Here is a 14852-nt window from a genome sequence, read left to right on the forward strand (position 1 = left end):
ACGAACTGAGTCGGTATATGAGACTCGGCCCTCCGGGCTTCGGTTAAAAAGTCGGTTTTCAGAGTGATTCAAAACTCACTCACTTTTCTCAGAGATGGCTGAACCGAATCGCTCAAACTTAATTTCAAATGAAAGGTATAACGCTCCAATAAGCTGCTATTGATTTTTTGTCGATCGGACTTCCGGTTCCGGAGTTACGAGTTGAAGAGTGCGGTCACCTAGCAAATTCCCATATAAAATGGTAACACCATGATGTTCAAATGGTGTAATACATATTAAAAAGGGTGCAAAATAACTTGAATCTGCGGGTCTAGATCACTAATGATCATTCTAAGCAGCTTTGACCACATTGGCCATCTATGGCGGTTCTTGATTCCACCAGTACTTTCCAAGTTCGTAAGTTAACCTCACACCTTTTTCTCAGGGAAAAATTAAAGATACAATACTCCGATGGACTGTTATTGAATTTCATTCGTATCTGGCATTTGGTTCCGGAGTTACAGGTTGTTTATTGCGACCACGAAGGAATTTCCCATATAAGCCGGTAAAATCGTAATACTTCAAAGGATAAAAATCCATTTCTATTTGCAAGTCTAGATTACATCATTTCTATTTGCAGGTCTATAACAGTGATGGCCAATCAATGATTCTTTGAATATAATGTCCACTATTGTCAGTTCCGGAATTTTCGGGTTCTGGACATATTCCAGAATTAGTCACATCGATTACTCGGTGATGACTGAACCGATTTTCATAAACCAAATATCAAATGGTGGGTATAATATGCGGTTGGGTGTTGCATATTCCATCAGCCCCCTCTCAGCTTCCCCTCACACCATCTATTTCTACATCACCCCCCCCCCCTCCCTCCCCTTTGACCTACATTCTCTTCATCCGCCATATACCTTTTTAGAGAATTTCGTTCCATAGCCATATATTATAAGTGAATTTGGAGTCGCTCAGCTCAAATTTGATATCGAAAAGATCAGATCAATTCATCTTATAGTGATAAATTGATTTTGTCACACATTTTATGATATAAGTTTTGCCAATAGTTGGTAATGAATACGAAAGAGAACATAAATAAACTATCTGATTTCATTATCGTCAATTCGGTCCTTGCAGATTAGATTTCAACGTACTTTAGTGAACTGTAACTTTTTTTTACTACAAATTTTATATAAGATGATAGAATCTATCGACATTCTTACTATGACTTTCAGCTATCAACTCGGTATCGTTTGTTGGTTTTAATCGACAATTTTATTAATTGTATGTTTAGGCTAGCCTCAATTCGGTTGATTTCTTAGCTGTATTTTCGATTTAGGTATAACCCTTTTTTACATTTTAGCGACATTTAATTAGCTTAAGTTTACTGGTTTGGGTAGGAAAAGTTATGAAAATTTAGAGCCATAGTACTCAAATGAGAGCAAGGATGTGAAGTATACAGATCGGAAAACTCCAAGTATCTTTAGAAAAAGCGCTTCTGTTATAATCTAGCCAAATATTAAAAGGCGCCTTTCTACTACTTATGCGCAAATTAATAAGTATTGATGCCTCGTTAGCTTAGTGTCGACTATCAAAGATAGTACTTCATCAGCCTTCAAATTCGCAAATTCTGTAGCATAAGCACTCAAGTTAACTAGCAGAATTTTCATAAAAACATGCATCAATTTTAGACAATTTTAATACAGTGAAGATCCGTTTTTAACAGCCCTTTGGTGTTTTTTTTTATTTCGATTATAGAGGTTTTAACCTTAAGGTCATTCGCCTCTTCGGGTTAGAAAAATCTCTTATGAAAAATTTCTAACCCTATGTGCGGGGTTGGGACTCGAACCCAGGTGCGCTGCGTACAAAGGCAATCGATTTACCAACTACGCTACGCTCACCCCTCCTTTGGTGAGTTTTAGGCTGTTAAAATGGGGATATTTGCAAAATCGGGACATATATTTTTCTCTCTTTTTAACAACCGAAGTTCTTAAAATATTCTTCTTTAGTCCCTAGATATAGCTTCATAATCCTTTCCGATCATTTAGTTTAAATTTCGGGTCAGACAGCGCAAAATTGAAAATAAAATTAAATTTTTTTTATATTAAGGATCTCTAAGATAAGAAAAATATGCTTAAGAAAAAATTTACTCGAATTGGACTTGGTTCGTCTGTTAGAGCTCATCAAACTACCAACTATCAATTTTCATATGAGGCTGACAAAATCATGAGCTGATAAAATCGGGTCTTCACTATAATCTATCAATCGTACAATGTAATGGTACAACAACATGACAACAATGTTCCATAAATACATTCTCGTCTCATTGCGACTGTACTCTCCGCAAAATAGTCCTTTGTCCCACACGTCCATAGCGAACTAGTCCATTGTTCACATTGTTCTTTCAAATTGATGTTCTTTGGGTGTTTCAAACAATTCGAATAATTAAAAATCATATTAGATTTTGTTCTGTTTGTTTTCGTCCATTTCTGGACAGCCAGTTTACAAAAGGAGCAAATGAGTTATTTTAAATCTGCAATCTTTTCCTAATACACTAGTTATAACACTATTTGTAACTTGTATGGACTTGTCAGCTTCAGGTTCATCCAAATCTGAAAAAATCAGATCCGTCCAGATTTCGAAAATATATATGTTAGCTAATTGTCAGCTAGGAGGTCATGCACAAATAACGTAGCTTTTTGCCTTTCTCATATAGAAAGGATATGCAATCACTCTAAAAATCGTCAACATGAATCCGGCATTGACATAAGGTTTCTGGGATAGATTTACACACCCCTCTCCCTCACCGGTCACCTCCAATTTAAATTCCCCTTATATCACCCCTCATTGCACCCCCCCCCCCTCCGGCCACCACCCCATCCATCACTCATACCCCTCCCCCTCTCAACCCCATCATCTCTATACTACCGCTATAGCACAAGGCATTCCGAATTAAGCTGGGGAGTGGTTCGTTCGTAGTTAGCAGGAAGACAACATTGAACTAATGCTGATTAGGCTAATAAAGTATGATGTTTTTTTTGTTTCAAGTGTTTCACCGTCGACACATAGTTCATCAGGTTCGTGGCTGGAAAACTATTGTGTGTAGGTATAGAATGTAGTAGATGTTTCCATAATTGAAACGAACATAACCAGCCATAGACTCATAGTTTAAAGAAATGAGAAAGGCACAATTGCACCACTAGGTGGATTAAAACAGGTTTTTTTCTCATTTAATGACCCAATTAACAGCGCTACAGTCGTTTAAAATTATGCCACATTTTCGTGACGCAGTTCGAAACCAGATTTTGGTTTTACACCTAGCCCCAGCCCCATATAGTAGAGTAAAGCATTTGCAATGCTAAAATATTTTTTAGTCACGTAGAGCCACATTCACGAGCGTTTCAAGGATAGACGTCGAACCATTTCCACGTCAAAGAGCACCACGGCGCAGGGATTGGAATTATCATTCATTCGCATGATTCTTGGCGAATCCGTTCATTGCTTTGACAGCAGCCAGTCGTTCATTCACGATCCGACTAAAACTCTCCAAATAAACACAACTGAACGTAGGTAGACATGAACTTCCGAAGATGTGAGCCAGGTAAAAGAATGACACATACAATGTTGAATGAAGAAGATGGTGTTCTTTATTGACGGATTGAATCGGCAGATTGTACTGTAAACATTCACAAGTGAATCAACTTTTAGTTCACAAATGAATGTGAAATTGTATTCTCCGGTTGGGTTAGGTAAACTTTATAGTGCAAATGTACACTATAATCAATATTGGAAAGTAGATTGCACTAGAATCCACGTGAAATTGATATTGTGATATGCACGGAATCGTTTTAAGAAGTTATTTCCGGGCAAATGCATGCTTGTACACATGCATTTGGCATACATGAAAATTGTTCAATTAACAATTCCGTATTTTTCAAACAATCCATGTTACAGCTCCGCGGTTCGGTTTTCCCGTTTGGCGGTGCAAGTAAATTCATTACTGCATAGACAGTAGGGTGCATTTTAAAAATGTTTCTTTTGAAATTTTCGAGCATCAGCGGTGCTTGCTTATATTTGCAATTCTCATCTGCTTTGAAGTGGAATTTTCTGCCCTCCTCCTCCTCCTCCCTCCTCATGGATAACTTGCAACGGGATGTTTTTGCCTTTCTCAATAGAAAGGTATTGCAATTGCTCTGAAAAGCGACTTTTCAAAGGAGGTCCGGAGGGCCGAGTGACATATACCATTCGATTCAGTTCGTCGAGTTCGGCAAATGTCTGTGTGTGTATGTATGTGTGTATGTATGTATGTGTGTGTGTATGTGTGTGTGTATGTGACCAAAAATGTCACTCATTTTTCTCAGAGATGGCTGAACCGATTTTGACAAACTTAGTCTCAAATGAAAGGTGCAACGTTCCCATAGGCTGCTATTGAATTTCTAATGGATCCGACTTCCGGTTCCGGAATTACAGGGTGATAAGTACGAACACGCAGAAAATGTCGATTTTAATAAATTCTGCAATGAATGCATAAAGGTGAAAATTTTTCCAAAATATGACCACAACTGCTTCGATTTGTAGTATTAGGTCACTAACATCCATTCAAAGTCTATTTGGCCACATTGGCCACCATCCTCGGTTCCGGAAGCCCCGGCGGAAGTATCTAAATTCAGCTTAACAGTTACATCGGTTTCTCGGAGATGGCTAGACCGATTCGACTAAACTTGGCTTCAAATGAAAGGTATTGCGTCCCCGTAACTGGCTATTTAATTTCATCCCGATCCGACTTCCGGTTCCGGAGTTACAGGTTGTGGCGTGCGATCACATAGCAAATTGTGATTCAAACCGATACTCCGATGAAAGCAAAAAAGGTAAAAATTTCGCTAAAATGTCTCTCAAACAACTTAAATTTGCTGTTCTAGGTCACCGACGGCCAACCAAACTTTCGTTGACTACATTGACCACCATAGATGGTTCCGAAAGTGCCCGGGAAAAGCGGCCATCTTTCAAAATTTACGAACTCACATCAGTTTCCCGGAAATGGTTGGGCCGATTTTCACAAACTTAGTCCCAAATGATAGTTATAATATCCCCATAGATGTCTATAAAATTTCGTACGGATCGCTTATATTGTTCCGGAAATATAGACTAAATCGTCCGGTCACATATGAAATTCCCATATAAGCCGGAACTCAAATTTTTTTTTAAAGGGGGGACCCCATGAAATTTTAGAAATCGAATTCGTATTTTTGATGCCACACATCTTTAACGTCGAGATTTTATGTTATCTCGAAATTTTTTTTTTTTTGTGAAAATCGACTTTTTGGGACTTTGCCGATTTTGCACCTTTTTGCCTTTCTCATATAAAGGTTATGCAATCACTCTGAAAAACGTCAACCTAATCCCGGCCCGGAGGGCCGAGTGTCATATTCCGTTCGACTCAGTTCGTCGAGATCGGAAAAAGTCTGTATGTGTGTGTGTATGTGTGTATGTATATGTGTGTGTATGTGTGTGTATGTATGTGCGTATGTGTCAAATAATGTCACTCATTTTTCTCAGAGATGGCTGGACCGATTTGCCCAAACTTAGTCTCAAATGAAAGGTGCAACCTTCCCATCGGCTGCTATTGAATTTTGGATCGATCGGAATTCTGGTTCCGGAATTACGGGTTTCAGAGTGCGGCCACACAGAAATTTCTCATATAAACTATAGGAAAAATTAAAAATAGAATTTTTATTTTTGATGCTAAATGTGTTCAAGGTGCATGAAACGTCGAGATTTGATGCAAACTCGAATTTGACGACAATTCACTTTTTTGGATTTTGGCACATTTTTGCCTTTCTCATATAGAAAGGTTATGCAATCACTCTGAAAAACGGCCAAATTTTATTTTCGACTCGCATAATGTTTCTGGATTTTAACAGAGGCGTAGTTGATGGTTTGCGGAGAGGGGTTACACCCCCTTTAAAAATCTCCTTAAATCACCCCTCAGACCACCACCCCATCCAGCCCTCATACCCCTCCCTTTCAACCCCATCATCTTTAAACCACCACTATATCATAAAGCATACCAATTTAAGCTGGGGAGTCGTTCGTTCATGGGACTTTCGCCCTCCTTACACACCCACCCCCGCATGACAAAATGAGTTAGCAAGCAGATAACATTGATCTAATGCTAATTAGGCTAATGGAGTATGATATTTTTTTGTTTCAAGTGTTTCACCGTCGACACGTAGCTCATCAAGTTCGTGGCTGGCATGCCATTGTGTATAAGTGCAAAGTGTACTAAGAATGTAATGGACATTTCCACAATTATGTTGAACATAAAAAGTCTCCGTGCCATAGTTTAGAGAAATGAGAAAGGCACAATTGCACCGCTAGGTGGATTAAAACAGGTTTTTTGAGTACAGCGTCGTTTCATTCTAAAAATGTTTTTTTTTTCACCAGCACATTGCAAACTACTTACTTAACAATAAGAGATCAAAAAAATTTATAGGTCTATAAACAAGAACGACAAGTTTTTTTTATAATGTTTTGAAATGTGAATGTTTTGAAATGAATCTTTGTGAATGAAAGAATGCATTCATTTGCGATCCTTTCTGCTTTCATTCAAAACACTATATATGTGACGGAGAATGAATCATTGGGTGAACACTAACATTGCCGTGCGCTGTCACTTTTTCAGTTCAGTGTTTTGCTTCTCGCTTTCGCATGAACGCGTAACTCTACACAAGAAGGGTTGTCGAGATCGGGTTTCAGTAAAAGCATGTTGGTGGATGATTTCAAATTGATCGTTTCGTGAAATGATTTTTCCCATGCCTGCCACGGCGGACATGATAACTCTTGATAGACTTGTCTGAGAAATTCAGTAAGATTAATAAAGCCTAGACTTATTCTTACTAGATGAACAAAAAAAAAAGAAATAGTTTTAATTTCCGAAAATGGCATAATAAAAACCAAACAATCTCATATTTTAATGTAAAACTTGCTCACTTTTCTTCAAAATAATGGGGAGAAAAAAATATAAATTTTTGGGGCACATATACTGACTACCCATATTATGCATTCTCTTAAAAAAATCAAATCAAACCGTTGAATAGTGTTTGGGTTATCGTATACATCAATTTGAAAAAAAAGCGGTTTTGAGAAAAACGCTATTAAAGCTGCCGATAGATTGAAATGTGCGTGTGTTACAGCAAACACGCGAGAGGAAAGCATGACTTTAAACGTTCTTTAAGAAGAAGTTCAGCAGTCACCGAGATTTCGGGAGACTATTCTAGAGATTCAATACTAACAATTAAGCGAATAAAAAAGAAGTTTTTACCGACTTTACAGATGCTGGAGGCTGGCCAAAACCTCAAAAATTTATTTTTAAAATATTGATATTTTACATTTTCCCTAAATTTCTCATGTATTGAATGATGTATATTCAAAATTTTATGATCATTGGATAAAAACGCGATTTTTAGCATCAGTTTAAACTTAGCAAAGTCCGGACTTTTTAATGATTTTCATTTCCGAAACCATAATTGCTCTGTTCACTTCAAATGCATATTGATCCTTTGATTTTGGTCCGATTTTAGCAAAACTTGTTTCATTGTGTAGAGAAACGAATGAACTTGGTTAGCGATTAAAATTTTATTTATTTATTAACAGATTAAGGCCGAAGTGGCCTGTGCCGTATACAAAAGATTCCTCCATTCCACTCGGTCCATGGCCGCGCGTCGCCAGCCACGCAGCCTGCGAAGGGTCCGCAAATCGTCTTCCACCTGGTCGATCCATCGTGCTCGCTGCGCGCCACGTCTTCTTGTACCGGTCGGATTGCAATTGAGAACCGTTTTCACCGGGTAGTCGTCCGATTTTCGCGGTATGACAGATGGGCGGTTTCCCCAACAGCTGATGCAACTCATGGTTCATTCGCCGTCTCCATGTGCCATCTTCCATCTGCACTCCACCGTAGATGGTACGCAGCACTTTCCGTTCGAAGACACCAAGTGCGCGTTGGTCCTCCACGAGCATGGTCCAGGTCTCGTGCCCGTAGAGAACTACCGGTCTAATCAGCGTCTTGTAGATGGTCAGCTTCGTACGACGGCGAACTCTGTTCGACCGAAGTGTCTTGCGGAGGCCATAGTAAGCACGATTTCCAGCCACGATGCGTCTACGAATCTCTCTGCTGGTATCATTGTCGGCGGTCACCAGTGAGCCCAAGTACACGAACTTTTCAACCACCTCGATTTCGTCGCCACCGATGCAAACTCGAAGTGGTCGACAATGACTGGGCAGTGCGTAAGCCTCTTGTACCTGAAGGCATAAAATAGACCCCACTTGCGGTCCTTAGCTTCCTGCCCAGTAACTCCTAGCCCTGGCCTCCTCGTGGCGTCGACTGGGATACGAGTAACCTTAGTGAAGATCGGGTAACCAACCCCGGTGGGAACTTTGGTCGTATGCTGGCAGGGAAGGGGGGGTTACCCTTCTTCGGAAGGTGTAAACCTGTCCTGGTGTCCAGGTGGGACCTTAAGCAGTCCTGGCACGATGGCCCACCGGCGAGACAGGTGGTTGGCGTAGGCCCTATAAGCCGCCCCTTAAAAAACCCACATAACGAACAATACAGAAGAGAATACGACCCAGCGATTAAAATACATTCGGTAAATTTGTTCGGAACTATGACTTTTTTGTTTAAATATGTTTGAGGTGGTCAGATCAAAAAATACTTTTTTCACTAATGTATTCTGTACAAATTTCGGAATCATTTTGGAACGATCACATAGTATACATTCTGTGGGAAATACCCTCTACTTTTCGAATATCATGATCTCGTTCTGCGCCTAGGTGCGTAAAAAGGTTTAAGGAGATTTTGAAGCTTTGTTGCTGATATGGACAGGGCCGGCGTTACACTTTTAGCACGAGTGGGTAGTAAGCATTGGGTGAGGGTAATGGAATAGGGATTTGTCTCATTTTCGCAAAACACACGCTTGCATTACATTGCAGTGTAATTGTGCAAATGAAGTTGTCGTGCATCGAAATTTTCAAATGAGTGCCTGAGATACATACGTGGTGGATTTCAAATTTATGAAAACGTGCAAAATTTCGAGTGGGTAGTTACCCACTCGGTTATTTTCGAGTGGGTAGTACTACCCATACTACACACGCTATCCGCCGGCCCTGGATATGGAGGCGCATGGTGTTCAATAACTCTATAACGATTTGAGGGCATGTGCAGAACGATTTTTCCTCAAATATGATCCTCTATCACCCATCGAGAGGTTCTTAATAATGATACAAACACCCTGCATACATATTCTGCTAAACCTAGCGTTGTTTTATCACACCATTCCCCACAATGTAAACGCAACGCATGGAGGTTCGCATGCTTAAGCTTTCCGTGAAGTGTTGTACTTGTAGCTAAGCTTTTAAAGTTGCAACCATTCTTATGCTCATTTAATTTATTCCAGCGGATCTTCGTACGAAGGGCACTGGCAGAATGGAAAAAGACATGGTCTTGGTGTCGAAACCAGAGGCAGATGGATCTATAGAGGAGAATGGACGCAGGGTTTCAAAGGACGGTATGGCGTCAGGCAAAGTGTGTCATCTACTGCTAAATATGAAGGTACTTGGGCAAATGGCCTGCAGGACGGATATGGATCTGAAACGTATGCGGATGGAGGTATTATAAACTTCTAACAGCTTGTTCTTATGATATTCAGTATTTCATTTATTTCTAGGAAGTTACCAAGGCCAATGGCTACGAGGTATGCGGCACGGGTATGGTGTGCGAACGTCAGCACCGTTTGGGATGGCGGCCCGATTCCGAACGAAAAATATCAGAGCTTCTATGACTTCACTTAGAAGTAATGATGGCTTCACCAATCAGACTTCCACACCAGATCCAACCGAAAAGCGTAGCCATAGGATAGACGACGCACGGGGTGGTTTTGTTTTGAAAGCCAAATCAGATGAACCGCCAGCAAGACGAAATAGTTTAGTGGAGAAGACGAAAAAAGGATTGTTATCTGTTAGTATACTGATGATGAACATAAACTTTTAATGAATTCGGTGATTAAGGAACGCAATAGGGTTGCTTCATGTATGCATTTTCCAGCACAATGCTTTTTAGGTTCCTCTTGCGGTCTCAAATGACTGAAAATATAGAAAGTGGTTCTGCGCTTCTCGTATAAAGTTTGTATGACCATAAGTATGGGTAAGTCCCAAAAGTAACATTTTCATTTCTGCTTGAGAATCGAATCTAATTCACTCATAAACTTTTTTGAATCGGTTCAGTTACTCATTTGGAAAGGTTGAAATATATCTCTTTGACCGTAGAGTTTTTTCTTTTCTATATACAAAGACTAACGAGTGTGTTCATCGTGATGGTTATTGATATTGTTATGTCGTAACCGTAGAAATAATTTAAACTAGAACCTAGAACTAGAACCTTCCATTTGGGACTCCAAATCAGTTTTAAACATTTAGAACAAATTCGCTTCGAGATCACTATTTCAGTGAGTCGTAGAAAATCCACCTAGTGAAGCAATTGTGTCTTTCTTATTTATCCAAACTATCATTTTATGACTTGTTAAGTTCAATATAAATTTGACAATTTATTGCGTCAAGTTTTTCAAGAAATTGAACTTTTTATGTGTACAGTTCAATACACCAAACCTGATCAAAACTATTTTGAAGTTATTATGTTCAACAAAACACTTATAATTTATTTAAAATTCTAGAGGGTTCTGAAAGAAAAATTGTTCGAATCAATTCATCCTGAAGTGATATTTTACTTTTCTCGTTGTAGAATTCATCTTTTTTGATAAATATACGCAAATTAAAATTTTATGGATGGTTCTGAAATGGAATTTGTACAGAACTTTTCGTAAGGATTCATGCAAATGAGATGAGCTGAAAATTTTCATCAATTTCAAGTAGTTATCGAATGATATTTCAAAACAGCTTTTCGTTATCTTACTGAACATATTTTCTACAAAATGGCGAAGAAATTGATTAGATCTATGTAGTATAGCAAAAGATATAAAAGTTCCGAACCTTACAGATTTTTTCTTTTGACATTTTGAAAACGGGCCCCTATATTGAAAGGCAAGTCGTTAGTCACGACAAAACTGCAACATCAGAGAAAGTTCTTCAAACCAGCGATACACTATCAAAAAGAGAAATCCTCTCACAGATCGCCAGAATTTCTGATCCTCTTGAACTAATAGCACATATTACGATTGGAGGAAAATTCCTGATGCAAATAGAGATAGGCAAACCGATTCAGTTTGGAAAGTGAACCGTATGCGACTCACTCACTAAAATGAATCGACTCTTTTGATCGATTCGGTGACAAGTGCATTGAAAAAATATTGTTTGAGATAAAACGAGAAAAAATCCAAGGCTTTAAGAAACGCTTTCGTGTTACACATATTGGAAGTAATGGACTCAATTAATTTTATGTTTCTCGAATATTATTAGAGAATGTCTAGGCGTTTCAGCATAATTTCGAAAAGAGTTGGGTAAACTAATTTTATTTCCTTCCATCAAATAGTTGGATCACATGTGAGTGTGGAAAGAGGTTCAACTATTATTTGACAATCTCAAATTACACTGCAACCGTGGGATTTAACGAGACAATAGCAGCTTATGAGAGCGTTAGAACCGCAGTGGCGGCACGAGGTTTATTGCCGCTCGGGACAGAAAGTTTAATGCGATCGTATCAAAAGAGTTCGATTATTTCCCACTTTATTTCATATGTGGACCAAATCGCAGACGGTTACGTTACATTCAGATGGATATTTCGACATGAATTTCCCTGATAATACATCTTTCTGTTATTAATTATACAACCACCTGAAAGTATGCTAATTTGGTAAAATGTTCTTTAAATATACAATTTTTTGTATGCTTTGTTATTTGTGAGTTAAGAACGTCTAAGCATGGACTGTTACGTTACCGAATTTTTTAAGCAGCTTTTAAAGTTGCTTTACATTGTCCAAAAAGTCTACTCTCCTAGTGAACTATTTTTAACAAATGTTACATATTTTTTAAGCCTTGGGATGAAAGCTTAAAACAAAATGTCGATAATCCTGAAAAATTTCTATTTGACTTGTGTAAAAGCAAAAATGTTCGGACTGTTACGTTACACTAAAAAACTGTTACATTACATGTGCGATCTTGATTTGCGTCTAAAGTTAGATTATGCATTAAACTGACCTTAGTTGTTCTATTATACAATGGATTACTTTAATTAAATGGTTTCACGATAAAACATACAATAGATTCCAAGAAATTAAAATAGGAAAAACCTGTTTTAATCCACCTAGCGGTGTAATTGTGCCTTTCTCAATAATGACACGAGAATTTTTTAGTAGCTGATATTAAAGGCTTGCAAATGTATACATTACAATTTTATTATACATGACTTCACAACTATATATAAAAAAAGAAATCATTATTCGAGTTCTAAAATTTTGCAAAAGAAAAAAAATAAAGGGTTGTGTACAGGACACGACCACGGTGACATTAAAAATGTAGCTTTTTTCAAGAGCGTACAAATGAATTTTATCTATCACACATATCGACTCACGTTCTTGTTCACTCGCCTGTTTTCATATGTTACAATTTGCTATATACCCTCCCCATCAAAACATAATTTATTGAAGGTCTTTAATTAATCAAGTATCTCACTAGGTGATTGGCATTATTTGGCTGATCCATCTAGTAAAAATAGACTGGTCTGTCCAGAAAATATATTCAAAAGAAAAGTTCCATATTGAGAGCTGTGATGAGGAAGCCCACGCCCGCCAACGGAAATATACAGATTCTCCATGAAACATGAAATTTCATTTTCTATTTAAATTTTCAATAATGTACTAATGAACTTAAGTAAACAATCTTAAGGTTAAGTATTTCTTGATCGATTAGTGGTGGAAAAAATGAAATTATTTGATAAATTACATTGTTATGCAACGTTCGCACTACCAGTTAAAACGGGTTTTTATGCTATCTTGGTGACATTTTTCTTATTGCTAATTATTAAAACGTGTTATAACTCTGTAGTGTAAACATTGTATTATTAAACCAATTCTGCAGCGTTTTATGTTATATAGGTGTTTTATGTGGTAATAGGACTGACATAATTATATCTTCAGTACAGCGGTTTGTTTCATAATTTAAAACAGATTTATTTTAAAATTTAAATTAGTACACCCAACCGTTCTATTTGTTGTATACTTTAAAACGCAATTAGAACTGTGTTTTAAATACATAGGGTAGGACAGATATTCTGACTGGATGAACTGGGAAAAAAAAAATTTAAGTCCAGTAACGCTTAAGACATGGCTTGAATTTGAATCGAAAAAGAACACCCGGTTCAACTGCTGCTGGGACGGTAAGTTCTGTTTTAAAATTTTCCGTTGTGTGCAGTACGAAACAAAAGTGTTTGAAATTAGAAAACAAAAAGTTCTGCTGGGAATGTGATTGTTTCCGATGCAATTACACTCAGGTTTTTTTACGCAGGGGATACAGGCCGTGTAAATGAAAACCACGTAAATTTAAAAAAAAAACGCATAAATGAAAACCGCGTAAATTTCAAAATCCGCGTAAAAAAACCTGAGTGTACTCTCCTATATAAACTGCTGCTGAGCAGTGCAATAACTACAGAAGCATGTTGTCAGATGCCTTACTGATAAAAAACACATAACCGAAATATGAAACATGAAAACCAATAGGCTCTTTACCCTACGCAGCTACAAAGCGCCGTAAACATGGATTAACAAGTTACAACGCACACACATGCATAAAAATAAATTCTCGACAAACATATGATTACGGCCTAAAAGCCAACTGTCAAAATCCACTTTGAATGGAAATTCCGGACAAACCGTTACATGCCAATCTCAGATGTTGGTAGTAAACGAAAGAGAAAAGTTTTCTCTTTCATAAACTGTTGTGAACTGTTCTAAGCTAGTAACGGTTTGTCCGGAATTTCCATTAAAATTGGATTTTGACAGTTGGCGATTAGGCCGTAATCATATGTTTGTCGAGAAATATATTTTTTTCAAACGCAACACTCTTAATGTGGCAGTTTCATTGCTGCCCGAAAAAATCAACAAGTTGCTCAAAAACAGAAAACTGAGCAACTTTACATCTTAGAACCCTTATCTTATTTTGAGCTTCAGCTGATTAATGTTTACCTTCCTGAACAATTCATAAACACTAACAAAAGTCAAATGAAATGAGTCAGCCATGCATTCATAGGTCATATAGGATATCCGCGATGGATCGGGAAGCTGCGAGTGAGTGGAAAAATTTATCATCAACTAAACGAGACTAATACATGTTTTAGGGTTCACAAACACAAGTTACTGGTTGAGTTCGATGAACCCTGGGGGGGAGGGGGGAGGGTTCTAGGTATCTCAATATCGATTTGTTGGCCATTTGGAATTCCAGGAAAGATAACGAAGAATGAAACTAATGTAAATTACAAAGAAATACAAATGATGGTTACTGTTGGCCGAATAACAATTATAGCTACATTAGCTATCCGGTATAGCACGGGAATCCACGAGGAAAGTAGCGAAATAATTGTTACAAAAGGTTTACTTTTTGGCAAAATTTTGCTTTTGGCAAAATTTTGCTAGCGAAATGAAACTAATAAAAACATTTTAGATTCACAAATTGTTTATATTACTTTCATTATGTTAGTTATTTTATTGATTATGTGGTTACATTAGCCGTCTTGAATCTGCGGGTAAAGTGGCGAAATTTATTATCAACTAAACGTGACTAATGTTAGTTATCAAGTTTTGGGATTGACAAACCTAAGTTACTATAGATAGTTTTATAGCCGCTCAGATTACAGATTACACTTGTAG

The 14852-nt window shown here is 37.8% G+C and overlaps 1 protein-coding gene across 10 annotated transcripts in view; it reads left to right on the plus strand.

Moving 5' to 3' along the window:
• LOC131694765 (junctophilin-3-like) overlaps window positions 1–11029 on the plus strand; it is a 168864-nt gene extending 157835 nt beyond the window's left edge. For all 10 annotated transcript variants that reach the window (XM_058983263.1, XM_058983260.1, XM_058983267.1 and 7 more), the window contains exons 3-4: window positions 9438–9649; window positions 9708–11029. In XM_058983263.1, the coding sequence (XP_058839246.1) occupies window positions 9438–9649; window positions 9708–10030 (535 nt within the window). In that variant the 3' untranslated portion in view covers window positions 10031–11029. The remainder of the gene's footprint in view (window positions 1–9437; window positions 9650–9707) is intronic.
• The last annotated feature ends 3823 nt before the right edge of the window (window positions 11030–14852 follow it).

This window comes from Topomyia yanbarensis, unplaced genomic scaffold (genome assembly GCF_030247195.1).
Source record: "Topomyia yanbarensis strain Yona2022 unplaced genomic scaffold, ASM3024719v1 HiC_scaffold_14, whole genome shotgun sequence".
NCBI classification, from domain to species: domain Eukaryota; kingdom Metazoa; phylum Arthropoda; class Insecta; order Diptera; family Culicidae; genus Topomyia; species Topomyia yanbarensis.